General features: G+C 48.9%; 1 protein-coding gene across 1 annotated transcript in view; it reads right to left on the reverse strand.

The window, feature by feature from the left end:
- Positions 1-3,365: 3,365 nt before the first annotated feature.
- The window catches only part of LOC144175025 (uncharacterized), a 103,097-nt gene continuing 88,576 nt past the window's right edge, over positions 3,366-17,886 (reverse strand). Inside the window, exon 23 of the mRNA XM_077704040.1 lies at positions 3,366-4,248. Coding sequence (XP_077560166.1) covers positions 4,115-4,248 — 134 coding nt within the window. The 3' untranslated portion in view covers positions 3,366-4,114. The remainder of the gene's footprint in view (positions 4,249-17,886) is intronic.

The following is a 17,886-nucleotide window of genomic DNA, read 5'->3' on the forward strand; positions in this document are numbered from 1 at the left end:
CGCCAGGCGACTCTGACCACCAGAAGCACACATAAAAACATGAGCCGGGAGATTTGTACAAAGTTTAATGCGAACAAGAATAAACTGCAAACACTCCATTCTCAAAAAAAAATATGGCACAGCGGCCGAACTAAAATAGCTGCACACTGTACACTTCGTTTTGTTAATCACAGCAACACGAGTAACAACTGGCAGTAGACTTGCGCACTTTTTACATAACCAAATTCCCAAAATTTAACTGTACACACACAAAGGAAGCACTATTTGGGCTGCGCCAATAAATACCTAACAGTAAAAAAAAGTGCTTTACACAGTTGTACCTCTTTCCTAGTAACGTTCGCAAATCAAGCTTTCCGTGAAGTTCAACACGAATATAAGAAGCAAAACATTGCTTGGAAGGCGACATGTGCGGGCGAAATCTAGCAGTTGCAACATTGGTAAGGCACAAAGACACGTAACGCACCCTAAAAAGGAAGGGAAAGAATGCCGCTGCGTTGATAAATGCAAATTCTTATAGCACAAACTTGTAGTAGGCTTAAGTAACGATCACAAGGACTCAAAATAGCATTCCTCGACAACCTTCCTATACCTCAAGATACCCCAATATTTATTTGTAATCTATTGATTCTCGTAGTTATTTCGCTTTACTGCCGCGGAAAGATGTTCAGGCGAATTGCAGTAATGTATGTTTTACAGGGCGGGCAAGAAGACTGCTGAAAAATGTGCTAATGATTATCCCTTAAAAATATTTATTTCCTTGTCTTATGCATTTAAACCCGCTGTCAACTTCATCAGGAATTCTTCCAGGGACGGTAAAAACAACGTTAAATTTCAAAGAGTAAGTACGGAGAGAAAACACGCCGGGAATTAAAAAAGAATAGAACTGTCAGAGCATATTTAAATGTGTTTAACTCTAAAAAATAAAACATCAGCGAACGTGTGTTAGCAACAATTCGCAAGTAGAAAACGAATACAACAATTCCCTTAGTACCTTGCCCACTGGCATGTATTGTTTACGTATAGCATCCGCTACGAAAAAACCATTTGAGTCTTGTTACAGATACGAAAAAAATGCATTGCTTTTGCACCCACAAATAAAGGAAAATTTATGGCAATCAGTGTCGAACCCGAGGGCATTTAGCCTGAACGGGTGTCTGCGTTACTATTTTCAAATGTACGGCTTACAGCAGACTTATCCTGTACTGGCCATGCTGATGAAAATTACAGGGGCCACGAGAACGAAACACAACTTTGTTCAATTTTGAAAACCTAGCTTTTGGTAGTTCACTCAGCTACACTAGAGTCACGAAAAAATGTTTTTCCGCCAAACAAAATAAAATAAGTGTTGAAAAACTATCACATTTCGGATGTATACAGCGACGCAATATGGGAAGGAGTGACGTAATGTGAGACAGCATTAAAGCGTCGTTATCAGTGTGTTAATTGCACTTTAGCATACGAGTGATACAATAAAATGGAACTAGAGGCCCCACTGCAATCGCGAGTGATGTTTCTAGGAGGTGGGGACTTGGAGAAGAATACGGACGGGACAGACGCTAGCGTTTGTCCCGTCCGTATACTCTAACTGGCTTAATTACGTGGGCGGTCGTCAATCGCCAACACGAGATTTTGTGACGTCACAAAGAAATCGCCAACAAGTGGCGGCGACTTCCCAGTTCAATCTTTTAAATGAGCTAAACTTGTATTTTGTGTTCGTGACTCCTTTAAAAACAGTATTAAGGGGATAAGATTTGAAGATATTAACGGCGCAACGTTCGCGGCTGGCATTCTGCAGCATTTTAACTCCGGTTTGCTTATGGCTAAACTCCCTACGAAACTCAATTTTGTGCACTCATATTCAACACACAGTTTACTAGCGAAGCTGCGTGGCGCGCAAGGAACTTGCCCCGTCCTCTTAGCGATCAGTGAAAATCTTTGACTTGCTTAACGTTTCAAACCAGATACTCTTCGTAGGCAGTGTTTTCCAGTTCCTCAGCCAACCCTCTCCCGTGAAGCTGCATCTGTGCTCCGGAAAGCACAAACCTCCTCTCTTCCCACTCCACCCCGTATCCACTACACGCATGAATTTGCAGGAAAGACTCAAGGAGGTTGTATAAAACCTCCTTGGAAAGACTGTAGTGCCCGAAACGGGACTAGAGAGTGCGCCTTCCCACTCCTATTCCTTCCTCTTTTCCCGCCTTCGCTGTTATCCCCTGAAGCACTCCCCCATTGCAAGGTAGCAAACCGGGCTCTACACCTGGTTAACCTCCCGGCCTTTCGTCCTTCCTTTCTCTCTCTCTCTTATCCTCTCCCGTCCCACCTGCCCTACACGCAACTGCCCTTACCACTCATCAGCATGTCCCCTTTACCGGGAGTGTCATCCACCAGACCGAGCGCCCAACCTCAGCTCCCACATAGCTTCCTGGGAGGCGTGGCTAAACCCTGGCCTGGTCTGGACGTGAAGTCGACGCAAGAACTCCTGGCGGCCCACTGCATGCCTTCGGGTGAGTGAGAGACTCTGGGAGATCTACTGACCGGCCGTCCCCTAAAGAGACTTTGGCACGATGGCCCGGACTGTGGTTGGCTACGTATTTCTCTCTCTCTCTCTCTCTCTCTCTCTCTCTCTCTCTCTCTCTCTCTCTCTCTCTCTCTCTCTCTCTCTCTCTCTCTCTCTCTCTCTCTCTCTCTCTCTCTTCCATCTGCCAAGAAGCTAGCGATCTGCCAAGGGTTAGGCCCTTGCAGTGCGCACCTGTAAGTTCACTATGATAATGGCGCCTTCTGATTTCCAACTTTCGCGGCGACGTACACCAACGCATTCGCAGAACCACTTTCGTTGAATGAAGTTCGCTCTGCCCACTGTCTCTAGCCTTCCCTTCCCCCTCACCCATCCACAGGAAAACATCGCCTTATCCCATACCAGCAAGGCATTAATGTGAGCATAACTAACGACACGATAAGATCACGTACGATCACAACATTGCTGATAAAGTCTTTTGCATGCATGGTTGCGGAAACAACAGCCAAAAGTAACTCGGCGACACGCAACGTTCCGCAGGTATCCTACGAAGGCAGTGGGCTTGAGATTGTACGCCTAAAGTGGCCAGGAACGACGCGGCGCTGCCGTCCATTCCCGTTAAATGCAACACGGGCTGAAGGGGTAGAACGAGAAGACGTACACCGCGCATGCGTGTACTTTGCAAAATGGATAACGACATGGAAGCACTTTCATAGGGTGCGTGTTCACGCATCCAATGTACTTAGAAGAAAACATGGGTGCGCTACGCAATCTTAACTGAGCCGTCCGCTCATAGCAAACACACCCGCGATGATGACAGCAGAAAAAACCCTAACGCTAACTCTTGGGTACACAGGGCAACAAGACTGAAAAGGACTCATGGTCTGTTTGAGTCTCTTGTAGCAATGAAAGGGATCGAAATGACCCACAACTAGAATTCAAATGAACGTGTTTGAGGCAGTGAAGAACATCACATGTTGGTCCCGCCACAGCAATCAGTTCCTCTGTTCATGAGCATACATAGATCACCAAGTGTGCAAGATGCCACACACCGCAATCGCATTGATGAGATGTACTCTGTTCTGGCTATGTTTGATTGTTGCCGCATTCCTTTTTGTGGCAGGTGTGAAGGTAGGAATGTAAGCCATCCATTGCCTGTATATATTACCTTATTTTCGCAGCGTGTAAGCTGACTGCTGCAGCTGCTTCAGCATTGGCGGGTACCGGCGCGCAAGTATGCTTATTTATGAGCCATGAAGCGGCATGTGCACTTGCGGATCGTATTCCGTGACCCGTTTTTCCTGCGCCCCAACGGCCATTTCACGGGGCACACAGCACGCGGCAATTCGGTTGTCTTTTTCCCTCTTTGGGACACGCATCTCAAAACATTGAACACATTTTTAACCGGAGTTGAGGCTGGGAAGTTATCCCGCGTTATTTTTAACGTACTCAATACATAGTTATTCTAAGCGAGGTAATATTCCACCAACACTGATACATTTCCTCCATGCACAGCATACAACTATAGTTCCGCGGACAGAGGTATCATTTCTCTTTGGTAAAAGCTATGCAACCGCGCGGCTATAGAAGCAGTCGACCTCAGGTGAGGTAGTTTTCCCGCTGCTGGTAGAGGGGCAGCGGCTGCTCTGGACTCGAGTCCTGCTCCTCCCTCTGCCTCTGCAGCTCTTCTTGCCTGAGGACCTCGGGGTCCAGCCGCTCCAGGGTTGCCATCACTGCTCACGGGGCCGCCGAGAAGACGTTCAGCAGTTGCAATGGCGTGACCAATATAGGGGGCAGAGAGAGAGAAGAAGAAGAAACGGGAAAAGGAGATGTTGTAAGTGAAGAATATAGGTATTACATGGGGTGATGAACGGAAAGAAAAAGAGGGAGGTACGACAGATAGATATGAAAGTGGATATGAGAAGACGAATTGAGTGGATGCGAATGGTCAGAAGAAGAGTAAAGGAAAAAAATGAGCGGGAGAGTGCATATTCCTTTATTTTTAAATTCTTCCCAGTTCTTTGTTTCTTTTTCGTTTGCTCTATATTCAATTTTACATTCAAAATGCTTTCCAATCACTCTTAATTTCTTTTACACTGAATCCGGCAGTTAAAAGATTAAAGACACGAAATTTCCGTGTGAAGTTTTTTTGTTTTGTTTTATTTTTTTGTTTTTTGCTGATGTGGGTGCCTATCAGCCTCAGCCCACTAATTATAGAATGGCGCAGTATACGGTCGATAGCAACGTAAATATTTATTTACAGCAGCCTCGTTACTTTGTGTCAGTTTCGGTTTCGACTGAACGAACACCGAGGTGGCCGCCATGACAGGCGGGCACACGTGATGCCACCGTTCCCGTCGCACCACTTCCGGTGTGGACGCGCGCTTGCTCGCGGCTCGCGATCTCCACCATCTCCACGCGCCGGGCAGCATGACGTCATTTCCAAAACCGTGACGTGTACACATGGTGGAACTAACGAGGTTGTAGTTTTATACAACCTCCTTGGGTGGAACAGCGCACGCAATCCGCAGCCAGCGCGTGGGCCACGTCACGGGAGCCCTGACGTCGGCAGTTTGGGCAGGGAGAAGTAGATGGCGTCATGCTGATGCCGATTGCGAAAAGGTATCCGTTCTGCCCGTTCTCGTGAGCTTAAAGATTAAAATGGATTTAGAATATGTTATACTGAACGGTTGCTGTTGAAACTTGCTGGGAGATATCTCCATATACAAAGGAAGCCTTTTACGTAGCTATCCCAGCTTTGCAATTTCGTGTCAGTACTCCTTTAAATAAGATCCTTATTCCTACCAATGCTGTTTGGACAATCCGCTGATTGCCAAGGAACATCACCACCAAGATTGCACTTGGGCATTTACAGTTCATGGCTCGCCCTGAAGTGTGATCTCTTTTACACCGAGGCCGCTGTTGACTGAAACCCTGCTCCAGCAACCCCGATACATAACGACAAAAAAAAAATCGGACACCATTAAAATATTGTGACGAGATCTGCATATTCATGGTCACGTCAGATGTGTGGTGATTGAAGTAATGCGCGCATATTACACTCAAGTGCATGCCTTTCGCGCCAGTTGTTTGAGGTCTGCTGGCTGTGGAGATATCGTGGACGTTAGAAAACGTCAGTCAAAGTCAACTTTGAGGAATCAGTGCGCGTGTATACAATCCCTGATAGAAGCCCTCGGGGGTACTCCAGAAATGTTGAGGCTCCAGCAAGCGATTATCACATAACCAGGCACGCATAGATTCTGTAACTATCACGTATTTCGCTCCATGCAACCACAAACGGTTATGGGCAAGCCTTCAACTAACAGAATACGTCTTCGCTTCAGCTGCACTTGCCATCTGTCTAGATGGTGGAACTTAGTGAGGCCCCACTATTGCTCGGCAGTGCTTTTATGAGTCCCGGCTTGACTTTGAAGCTTCGCGACAAGTTCTCGTATTTTGACACCTGACTTCTTAATCGGTTGATGCTTTACGTGCAGCTCTAGCATTTTACGGCGATAAACGTTCAGTGCCTGCTTCATAGCACTGGTGAAGGAAGGAAGGAATCAAACTTTATTTTTATAAACACCCTTAGTCCAGGGCGCCGTCTTGGGAAGCTGTGGCCATGGCTTCCTCCGTTCTGGACGTCAGCAGGAGCTGTGCCGCAGCGCTTGGGTCAGCCAGACTTGCCTCCCAGGATGCCAGAGTTGGATTTGAGATGCGGGTAAATTTTGGATGTCGATCACAGGCCCATATTGTGTGGAATATGTTTGGGTAACCTCCGTGGGTAACCTCTGTTTGGGTAACCTCCGTGCGTGCGTGTGCATGTGCGTGTGAGTGAGTGAGTGAGTGAGTGAGTGAGTGAGTGAGTGAGTGAGTGAGTGAGTGAGTGAGTGAGTGAGTGAGTGAGTGAGTGAGTGAGTGAGTGAGTGAGTGAGTGAGTGAGTGAGTGAGTGAGTGAGTGAGTGAGTGTGCATCGCCTCCTGGAAGCGATAATGTGTGTGAGACAGAAAGATAAACTTTATTTTGAAACCTGTGTCCAAAGGACTGCTCGGCTTCTTGGTTATGTTACAGGGTCAGGTTACAGGGACTGTTATCTATAGTCCTGGCGTGTTTTTAACGTGGCTCACATGCGTGGTCCAACAGAGCTCTTCAAGCTCCCAGCAAGTAGGGCGCTTTGTGGCAGGAATTGGTTGCAGGGAAGATCTCAGGGTGCTTTGTATGTTTGGGCATGTCCAGAGGGTGTGTTCATTGTTGTGGTATTGGTCGCAGTGTGAGCATTTTGGTGTGCCTGGAAGCCCGTCAATGTAGTGTTGTATGTGTTCTGTTGGTAGCGTGCCCGTTTGTGCACGTCGAATGGGAACCGCGTCAGGGCGGGCGAATTTTCTGGGGTAAGGGAGGGTGGTTCTCTGATCTCTGACGTCCCGTAAGTACTTTCTACGAGCCTGGTGCATTTCTCGGCGGTTCTCTTTTGGGTCATAGAAGCGAGGCCAGGGTATTAAGGTGGCCGGATCAAAGAGAGCAGCTCGGGCTAAGGCATGGGCCTTCTCATTCCCCTTTACACCTGCGAGTCTAGGGAGCCATATCACAGTGGTATGAAGCTCCGGGTGGTCACGTGCGATGCTGGCGAGTGTGTAGCGCATGTGGGGGTGCATGTGATTCTCCCGTAGATTGCGAATTGCTGATTTGCTGTCCGTGATGATGACCAGTTTTGTTTGATCTTGGTGTGCTTCTATGGCGTTTACAATAGCCTGAAGCTCTAGAGATGTCGGCGACGGTGCGGGGGTGTACTTGGCTACTACGGAGAGGACGTCGCTATGAAAAACTGTCGTTCCGATTTTGGTGTCTGTTGTACGCAGTGTCGGTGTAGATGGCCGTAGTTCCTGGGAAAATGTCTTCCTGTTGTAGCGGTTTGCCCTGTCAGAGCGGCGACTTGCCTGGTCTGGACCCATATTTTTGGGTATGGGCTTCAAGGTTATGTTGGCTGGACATGACCATGGTGGCGGCTCTGGTGGAATATGCTGGAGCTGCGAGATGTTATGGCCCAGATCAAGGAGGATGAGACGAGCTTGAGGCGACGTTTGTAGTATTTGGGTTTAGGCGAGGTGGTGCGTGTCAATCTTCTCACTGAGTGTATTCAGCGCACCTGGGGCATATAATAGGTCATTTTTGGGTGAATCTTGGGGTGCCTCTTATGATACGGGTGGTGTTGCGGAGAATTACTTCGAGTTTTGTGGGCTGAGTTTTTGTAAGATAGTAGTAAGGAAGGCCGTACATGATCCGTGAGATAAGGAGAGCTTCCACCACCTTGCGACCTCCATGTTCCTTTAAACCATAATTGCTGCGGGACACCCTGTTTATAATGTGGAGGATCTGGTTCGCTTGAGTAGTGATGATTTTCAGCCAGGTTGTACCTGTGCCGCCCTGATATATGTGAAAGCCGAGGATCCGTATGGAGTGTTTTCGCGGAATTTCTTTGCCGTTTAGGTGTAGCCTGATGTGTCCCCGGATATCGTTTGCGTGACCCTTGCGGGAGTTGATGACAACCGTGTACTCTGTCTTCTCAGGAGAGCACACCCGCACAATGGAGGCCGTGTATTGAGTGACTATGTCTATGCCTCGCTGCAGCGTCTCTTCTTGAGTGCCAGGAGAGCCCGTGTGACACCAAAGGGTAATATCATCGGCATAGATGGAATGTTTTAGTCCCGGGATATCATTAAGAAGGGGTGGAAGATCGCTCATGGCCAGGTTAAACAGAGTTGGAGAAAGTATGGCTCCTTGGGGCACTCCTGCTGTAAGTTTGCGGGCATTACTGATGTGGTCTTCTACTTTGATTTTGACGAGCCGGTTAGTGAGGAAATCTCTAAGATACTGGATAGTTCTGGGTCCTAATTTGTTGCGTTTTGCTTTTTCGAGTATTGGCTCGTGAGCGACGGTGTCGAAAGCTTTCCTTATATCGATCCCGACTATGCTACGAGTTTGGGCAGTGCTCTTCACTTCCACTATGTTTCTATGAATGCGGAGTATGGTGTCTTGGGCAGAGACATGTCGGCGAAAACCGGTCATCGTATAACAAAAAGCCTGTTTTTTTCTAGAGCCCATTCAATGCGGGCCTGAACCATCTTTTCCATGAGTTTGCCTATGCAGGAGGTAAGAGAAATAGGGCTCAAAATTTTAATGTCCTCAGGTGATTTACCGTGTTTATGAATAGCAACTACATGTGCCGTTTTCCACGCCATAAGGATTTGGCCACTTTCCCAGGCTTGGTTTATGTAACCTAGGAGGGCTTCTAAGTGGTTGTATGGTAGGTTCTGCAGCACTTTATACGTAATTTGGTCTGGTCCAGGAGCTGTATTTCTTCGGATGCTTTTTAGGGCGTTTTACAGTTCATGAATTGTGAATGGCTGCTCAATGTCCGTAGTTGATGGTTGTGGGAGTGACGTCTTCGGGTACATGTTGGTAGTGGTTAGTAGACACTGTAGTGGTGTGGGGGGAAAATGATCCAGCAGAAGCTCAGCTAGGTCATCGTTAGTCATTTTTGCGTGGAGCTTGAGCTTGTGAATGGTGTGGCTTGCTTTCTTATTGAAGAAAGCACCGCAGTGCCGCACTTCGGGACCTCTTTCTGTAATATCAATCACCATGCACTGTACCTTTGTTATTGATTACAATAAACTGAAACTGAACTGAAACTGAATAGTAGGCTGTTAAGGATGCGCCAAACTCTGCTTGTATGGAGGCGACCATTCATGCTATCGCACGATTGCACCCATTTGTCATTGATGAGCTGTTGCGAATATTTCTGAATTTCGTCAGAGAGTTCCTGAAGTTGTCGGCGTAGTTTTTTGTTGTGCTTGTTTCTGTGTAGTTTTTTATCAGGCTAAGCCGCCGGTCCCATAGTGCGAGGAGATGATTGCCGACGGTCGGCTGTTCTCGTGTCGTCGTGAGCTCTGTGGTGTGCTTGCGTACGGCTTGGTGGGTCTGTTTGCTCCATTCCTCTTGGTTGACTGGTGGCTCCGATTCCTGAAGCAGGGTTCGGGCCTTGTCCCAAGCCGTAAGGGAGATGGTGCCCGTTTGGAATTTGGTCCGTTGGCTGCATTGTTTTGGCCGTAAGGGCGCTAACTCAATAGCAACGATGTGATGGTCGCTTGTCAGGTTCTCTTGGGTGTTGTACCACTGAGTGTGAGAGAGAAGCCTCGTTCGCTCCACCTAGGGAGAAACTCCTCTGCTCCTTTTCTGTGGGGCCCCTCGTCCCTGCAAGAGCATTAAATTACGGCGCAATGATCCAGGGGAGCCGCCAACCATTTTGTTTATTCGGCCAGTTCGGCTTCAGTCTTAGGCAGGTCCTTGCCACGGCATGGTTGGAGTAACCAGGGTCATTTGGCGGACCGCTCAATGAAGAGAAGACTGGCGACTGATTTTCACAGGCCTTGCAGAAGCGAATTTCTCCCCTGTAAACTCCACTGTGCCTTGTACGTGACAGGAGGGGATTTCATGTCCGTTGTGTGTGTGCAATCGCGGCGAAAGGTTAGTGTGTATATTGCGACACCAACGATATGCGGCTTCAAGATCTCGAAGATTCAGGATTGTAGAGGCAGGTATTTGAAAATGCAACTGCTCGGCTATACTGTAACTCAAACTGATAAAACTACGATGAGTTCGTTGGATGGGCTCAGAAAAATATCTAAAAAAAATGGGTTTATAAACGCGTACTTAATATGCGAATACGTTTGGACGTAGATGCGCGTGAGGCAGCTTTCATGAAAGCCTCTAAACGTTTGTTTACCTTGTTGTTTATCGCTCCACATAGACACGGACACAGCTATGCTGGAGCGCACAACAGGAGCTATAATTGTGCACAAATGGTTCCTCTCGCATTCGGAGTGCCGATGAAAAAAAAACGTTTATTTGGGATATTGGAGATTGTTTCAAAGCTGATAGAGTTGTACGTGATGTTCGTGTAACTGTACATGCCAGCGTGAATAGTTGTGCTCGCGTGCATGTTATCTTTGTCAGCAAAAATATTTTGCGCAAAAAGCGCAAGAAGCTCCACTTGAACTCGTTTCCTTTCACCTACTGTTGCAGAAACGTAAACTACAAGTTGTACAGGAACATATGTTTGAGATATTTGAGCGTCATTTCATTAAAACTAGATGCGAGCCTCCGAATGGTGGCAGGTGTGTGTCCATCTGTTTATTGTTGTGTCGCTGTGTAGTGTAACCATTTACGTTTCTTCTGTTTTGATTTGAAAGCTTTCTTCATATTTTGCTGTTATGACTACGTACAATGGAAGCATGCATTTTCGTGATATGATTCATGTATTTTCTTATGCGTGCACACTTATACTGACACCAGAGGCTGTATCTGCGGAGCAACAAAAATAAGCACTCGTTCCGTTTTGTTGGATACACCGCATGTTTTCGCAGCGGTATTACGCCAAGTAGTGTGCAGATACGCAAATCCACCTATGGATCTGTCCTTTTTATTTCTTCTCGAGTACTATGCCCTTTGTGCATGTCGGTGTCGCAGGCAGCTGATCTGTGTACTGTTTTGATTGATTGATTGATTGATTGATTGATTGATTGATTGATTGATTGATTGATTGATTGATTGATTGATTGATTGATTGATTGATTGATTGATTGATTGATTGATTGATTGAAGGGTTTAACGCGCCGACGCAACGCAGGCGATGAGGCACGCCGTATAGGCTCCAGATTAATTTTGACCACCTGGGGATCTTTAACGTGCGCCGAAATCTCGTACACACGGGCGTTTTGGCCGGGAATCAAACCCGCGACCTCGTGCTCAGCAGCGCAACGCCCTTTAAGCGCTAGGCACATGTACGACGGGCGCACGCGATTCGCATGCGACTGAACGTTACGACGCTTTAGCGACTGAGCCACCGCGACGGGTCTCCGTGTACTGTCGTCTGCTTTTATTGGAGGAGGTGTGCTTTCCTAAAATATTTCAGCTTGTATTCTTCCTCAACTCATCAGTGGATTATTTCTATGAATATTACCACTGTGAACGTAATGAAACGCGGTAATACATGTTGTGTGCTAATTTTCCGGTTGTTTAAATTGAGCCCCGTGGCGAACTGCTGTATATTTTGTTCTTCAGAAAAAAAATTCCGCCGCAGCTACCAGGTGGCGCCACATGTTTACTTGAAACTGCAGTGCACGAGTCCTATGCGCTGCGTGCCCGTGTACTTCGCCTGCAGTGACGGCAGTGCTGGTAGACAGTTGTAGTATATATGGCGCAGGACCACGATGTTCTTGGCCACAGAATGCTGCCTGAGCTGTTCGATGAGGCCCTGCATGGTTTCCGTGATGTCAATAAATGTTTTAGCGTGTCAGTACATACTAACCCGAATAAGCTATTCCGGTTAGCAGTATGGAGGCGGCTAGCCCGATTGACGGTTTCCCCGATTGGCTAGTTCAAGCTTAGTGGTGGCGGGCGGCGGGGTTCCTTCAAAGGCCCTGGTACAGTGACCGCCTTCGACGTTCGTAATCGCTGCTCGGGACATCATCCGTAAATCTGGACGCCACGAGGCATCCACGAAAACGTGTGGGATTGTGAGGTATCTGGTGCCCGAAACAGTTGCAGTGGTCCAGGAACGCATATGGCACCGTCGTGGATGCTTTCGATGCGATATTTCAACGGGTCTGGCCGCTGCTCGGCAACCAACATGTCCTGTCTGGACGGGACTTAATACATATTACAAATGTGGAGGACGTGTTGGGAGCCTAACTATTATGGCACAGCAAGCGGCGTCCGTGGTGAGCAAGACTGCGACGCCGCCTTCGACAGCAGATGATGCCCTCGAAAGTTGGGGACCCTGGCGCTGCTCCTGGATCCGCGGTAGTCCAGTGATAGCCCGGTGGGCCTCCCGGTACAAGAACTCCAACCGATCAGTATGGCACTTGTGAACGGTCACACATGGTGTAACGACGGACGGGCGCATACCCCGTGTTGGCACGGCTGAAGCTACACCTGTTGAGGCAGCACCATACAATCACGGGTTTCAGTGGATGCCGGGTGATGGCTCTACTAACACGCCGGAACATACCCGCATTTGAATCCCTAAGCAAAGAGGTCATTTCGCGGGATCGTGTTTGCTGCTGGCCTAATTGCTACTTGTGTAGTTAGCAGGCTCAAATTACTCATTTAGACGTTAATACCGTCTCCAGCCAACGCTTCTCAGTCGATGACCAGTTTGCTTCCACCGAGTCCCCTTTCATAGCGAAGCTTCAGTGTCCTCGCTGATACCGCTGTACGCCTATACGCCCTGCAGGAAAGCCAACTTTCTCTGACGATGAATGATCGTGGGTGAAGGGAAAGAAAAAAAACGCCCCGTGACAGGAATCGAATCTGCCTCGCGTTATGAATCCTGCGTCTATCCGATTGCTCCGGTTTGACATGGTCGAAGCGAACGCCAAACAGCAGGTACTGATTCGTGCCGCGCACCCCAAACCCAGACCTTAGGCCTACCGAGTGCACACCTGAGAGTTGCTGCGGTTATTTTAGAAAAAGGGTGCAGAGTAGCACATACTCGCAGTGTGGAATTGGCAAACCAAAGAATTTATCATGAGAAACCTTCGCGTTCAACCGTCGTCGTCGTTAGACCGAGGGGCACGTGCACGATTTCTTTTATAAACGCCACTCTCTTGAGGTCACGGGGCTCGTCTGAGCAGTCGCCATATAGGTTCAGTCTCGATACACACCCAAATTTACCCAATTTTTCTGTGAGAGCATTATATATGTGTTTCATGGAACGCGTTGTGAGGTGAAGAAAATTGTGAGTTGCGGAAAATAGAAGCGCGCGCGGAGACAGAAAACGCATCACCCGAGCAGGGTAGACCGCTGCCACACGCGCATATATATACAGTCTACAAAAAAGTGCAAAATTGTCTACACATCCACACTTTGCTAACACCGCTTTGCTAGAACCAATGTCCCAATTATTCTTTTCTTCAAGCATTCACAGAGCTTGGGTTGCTGGTCCGCAACACACCATATACCAATATATGGCTTCACGATGTGGGACCCACAAACTGCATGCTCTTGACGAAAGAATCTAAAATTGCTCAAAGGCCTTGCGTCTCGCCGTGGTACAGAATTGAGTTAAATATTAATCTCACAAACTTTCCAGAGCCGACTACAATACAATGTGGTAGTCGCTGGAACACTGTATATTCAGTCATAGCCTCCTGTTTAACCGACTGTGCCAGCTCTATCGCCCCGAAACCCATTGGAGCAGCTCATGGAGGAAAGAAAAAGTATTCTTTCCTCCATGGAGCAGCCCGTTCGGTGTGGGTGCTGTGGTGGCGCCAAGTTCCCAGGTTTTTAGATGGCCATTCCGATGCGAATTGCTGTTTCAAGCGGAGGGGAGCTAAAACGCTCCTCGGCATCGTCTGCTACGCGAAGGCGTCATCCAGCTATAAAAGTTCGCAAAACGGCGAGCTTGGACTTCATGAGCCAATATTAAAGACGATGCTTTATACGTGGCGTCGCAGAACTACTAAGCGTCGTTCAGTGTACTGTTCCCGCCTCCCCGCTCGCCCTTCTGGGTTCACTACGGGAGTTTCGCAACAAAATGTATACATGTCCTCACGGTTGTCCCTGCGAAAAGAGCCAGTTAACTTTTCTCTCGCTCTATAGGAGTTGATAAGTGAAAAATAATGATGCTTAATTTGGTGTTTAGTGATAATTGAGTCCTACTAATTAAATTTTGTTGAAAGAAGTCCAAACAGTTGAGAAAGTTTTTACTTACCAGACTATTCAGTCGCGTTCCGCCGCTAATATTTTTACGCTCCCCGAAAGAATCCGCGCCCACTCCCCCCACCCCTGCTTCCCCATTCCTCCGTCGCGCTGCCCTACGAAATGGTGCTTTGCGCATGTATTAGATATATTGACGTTGTTTTCGGCAATGCCGGGATGCTTCGCAAAGAATTACGAGCTTAGGATAAACATTCAGCATGCATTTAGCTCGTTTCTCGCTCTACTTTTCCCCGCTACACTCATTCTCGCCTCCCCGATCACATAATGAATAACCGATCGATCAATTCCCAGTGGGTCACAAACCCACTAGTGATCTCACCCGTAACATTTCTTGCTGAATCGAGTAAACGCAGAAAAAAAACGTTCGCGTTAAATTATTTATGAACGAACAAGGTAGCCAGAGAAAGTCCATCTCTTCCGTAATTACCGCTGTAAAGTACTAGCGTCACCCCAGCCACTTACTAGTTTTATTTGTGGCCTCGTCAATCTTTATACCTTTTCTTGTTCAAACAGGAGTTGCCCGTCAGTGCTAGAGCCAGATACTTCTTTATACAATACTATTTCTTGTTTGCAAAGGGCCTGGAACCACCCATTGTTGCCATTTGTGAAGACAAATGTTCACCATGCTCTCGCCAACACAGGAGAACCTGGGATTACGGCGCCACCAGAGAGGACGGCGGAATTGCACAAAGCGTTATACAGAAGGCTATTATTCCGCTTAAACCTACTACATCACAGTCTGGCATTCCGCGAGGGCCCTGCGTTTCAAGCAAGCAATATAAACCCGCCCACAAAGAGCGCAGTCGCGACGCTCAGGAGGTTTAATTTAAATTAGTCACCTTTTCTCGTACATTACGTCCCCTCAAAAATACTTCGACAAAGCTTTCATTTACCCCATTCTGGCGTTATCATGCAAAAGGCTGACCACGCATAAAAAAAACTTGAGCGGCATACGTCTGCTTAAATGGCCCATACAGGTTTCGGTAAACACACTTTATTTACAGCCATAAGTGACAAAAAAAAAAAAACGAGTCCTTTCACTCACGGCACACCTGTAAGATTCTACCATTAATCTGCAGTTTAACGGTCAGCCCTGACAGCCCTTGGTGGGGAGAAAATCTTCGCAGCTCATCGGTCCATGCCCTTGTGGTCCTGGGTGTGTATAAAGCCGCACTGGCCCCCTTTCCGGCATCCGGTACCTCGCCGGCACTACCTGCGTCCCACTGGCCCGCGCGGCGCGGTGGCGCCAGCGGGCCCAGCTGCGGCGCCAGCTCGGTTGCCTTGACCTGTCATGGCAGCCGTGGGGCTGGCGGTGTCTTCCTCATACGTCGACGGCGTGCTCACCAGCTCGACGTGCAGGCGCTTTCCACACAGCATCTCCCCTTGCATGCCCGTTCTCGCGTTGTCGGCGGCCACTGGTTTCCTGAACTCGACCACCGCCAGCATAGCTTCGTAGTGCATGTCGATGTTGACAACCATGCCATACTTGAAAAATATGCGCATCAGCATTTCCCTCGTCACCTCGTGCGTGATGTTGCGCACCACGAGGTTACGGGGGCCGGCAGAACTGCAGCTATCGCTTACAGTTTGTGGTTTCGCGTCGGCATTGCGAGAGCGGCTCAGGGCGTCCAATGCAGCACGTGTGTCACCACCGCTGTTATTGAGCAGCGTTTCGGCCTGCTCGAGGGTGGCGCCTGCGTTGCAGATCTCCAACAGGCGGGCGCCTCGGAGCTCCGCGCGTGCCTCCTCCGAGGACGGGTTCATGCGCAGAACCTGCTCGAAACATGCCGCGGCTTCGCTGTAGTTCTTGAGGCCAAGTTTTGCGCGGCCGCGCAAGAAATGCGATTTAGCAGTCATCGGCTGCAACGACATGGCCGCGCTCGCGTCTTGGTCTGCCTCGTGGTGCATCTCGAGGGCGAGGTGGCAGATTGCGCGGTTGGTGAAATACCGCGCTTCTTCCGGTTCCAACTCAATGGCGCGCGTCAGAAGCGTCGCGGCACTACGAAATCGCCCCGCGCTGCTTAACTCGGCCGCCTGGAGAGCCAGCGAGCGGGCTAGAAAGCTGGAGTTGGTTGCTCGGCTGACCGCAGAGGAATGCGACGCCGCCTTGGGAACGGCGCCGCCAGAAGCCTTGGCCTGGTTCATTCCGCCTTCGGCGACACAGTTCTGAAGTTTGTTGTCTTTTTCTTGCAGTTCTTCCTTCTGGTGAATCTGCTGGTCACGGCTGGCTCTCTGCACCTGGTTCGTTGGAAATCGTGGAACTAACTAGCGAACGAGCAACTATGTATCACAATGCGATGGATGATGATGACAATAACTTCCTTGTGCCCGATTGTGCCCGAAGCTTCGTGAAAGGATTTAAGAAAGTTCACTCAACTACTGCACGATGGCATCCGCTGCCTAAGGCTTGAAAAAGATCTTATTCGTGCTGGTTTTCAGTTTCAGAAGTAAATTACGCAAAATATCCCCGCACGCTTAAACAAAATCTGCCCCTTGTCAAAGTCACGCGTTCCGGTGAAAATAGTGTCATCAGCGCGACCAGCCCCAACGCCATCGCCATCAGGTACTAGCCGGCAGGCGCCGAAGGCGCGTTTATTTAGTGAAGCACAGGGCATCGTGGTACGAAGCACTTCTGGTTTGATGCGTGCAGTTTCTTCCGAGCCGGCCCTCCAAAAAAAATCCTGCATCCCTCCGCCCCACTACGACGACGGTTGAACGCGAAGCTTTCATGTGAGGTATTCCTTGGTTGTCGTCCGAGTTTGAACTTCGACTCCTTTGTTCCCCAATGCTAGTTGCTCCATAGGGACGTTTATTCCTCCTCCCCTCGTCGAGCCTTGACTTTGACTCGCGCGCCGTTTGGACTTTTGATCGCAGAGGCTTTGGCTTTGACCCTTCGCCATTTGATTTCGCACGAAGAATGCTTCGCGTTCAACCATCGTCGTCGACGGAGGGGTGCATAATTTTTCTGCCTAATTCCGCACGGCCGTGCACCTTCCTCCAAATCCAAACTGCTTCGAAGTTCAGTCATGTCGGGACGGCGCAACAGGATAGACATTGCGAGGTACCCATGTTTGATTCCGACCACGGGAAGCGTCTTAAACAGCAGGCCTGGTCCGTTAGCGTTCGAAAAAAAAAAAAAAAAAAAAACGAGAACAAAACTTCGCCGGCGCGAACTTCGCGCACTGGCTTTAGCAGAGAAAAATTTACACCATTTTCCCGCGAGGGGAACCATGGGGTAGATACAACGCATCGGGGGTCGCCGTTGCGTTTTATGTTAGCGATGTCAGGGTGTGGATTACTGTTGTTGTGTATCCTATTTATGCAGCATGTTCACCCCCGATGCGTCGCATCTACCCCATGGTTCCCCTCGCGGGAAGATGGTGTAAATTTTTAACCGAGCGCAAGCTGCGCGCTAACCCATAGCTGGCACGGCGACGGGAGCGAGCGCTGACGCACAGATGGCGCTGCGGTGAGAGCGGCGGAGCGAGCAGCTGCCGCGGCGAGGAGAATGGGGGAGGGATGCGGACTACGCCGCGACAACGACGCGGGACAAGGCGAGTTAAAGAGATGCGTTGCATCTAAAATACCGAGCG

This window comes from Haemaphysalis longicornis, unplaced genomic scaffold, assembly GCF_048455015.1.
Source record: "Haemaphysalis longicornis isolate Haplotype H1 unplaced genomic scaffold, Haemaphysalis longicornis Haplotype H1 scaffold_3, whole genome shotgun sequence".
In the NCBI taxonomy this organism is placed as follows: Eukaryota; Metazoa; Arthropoda; class Arachnida; order Ixodida; family Ixodidae; genus Haemaphysalis; species Haemaphysalis longicornis.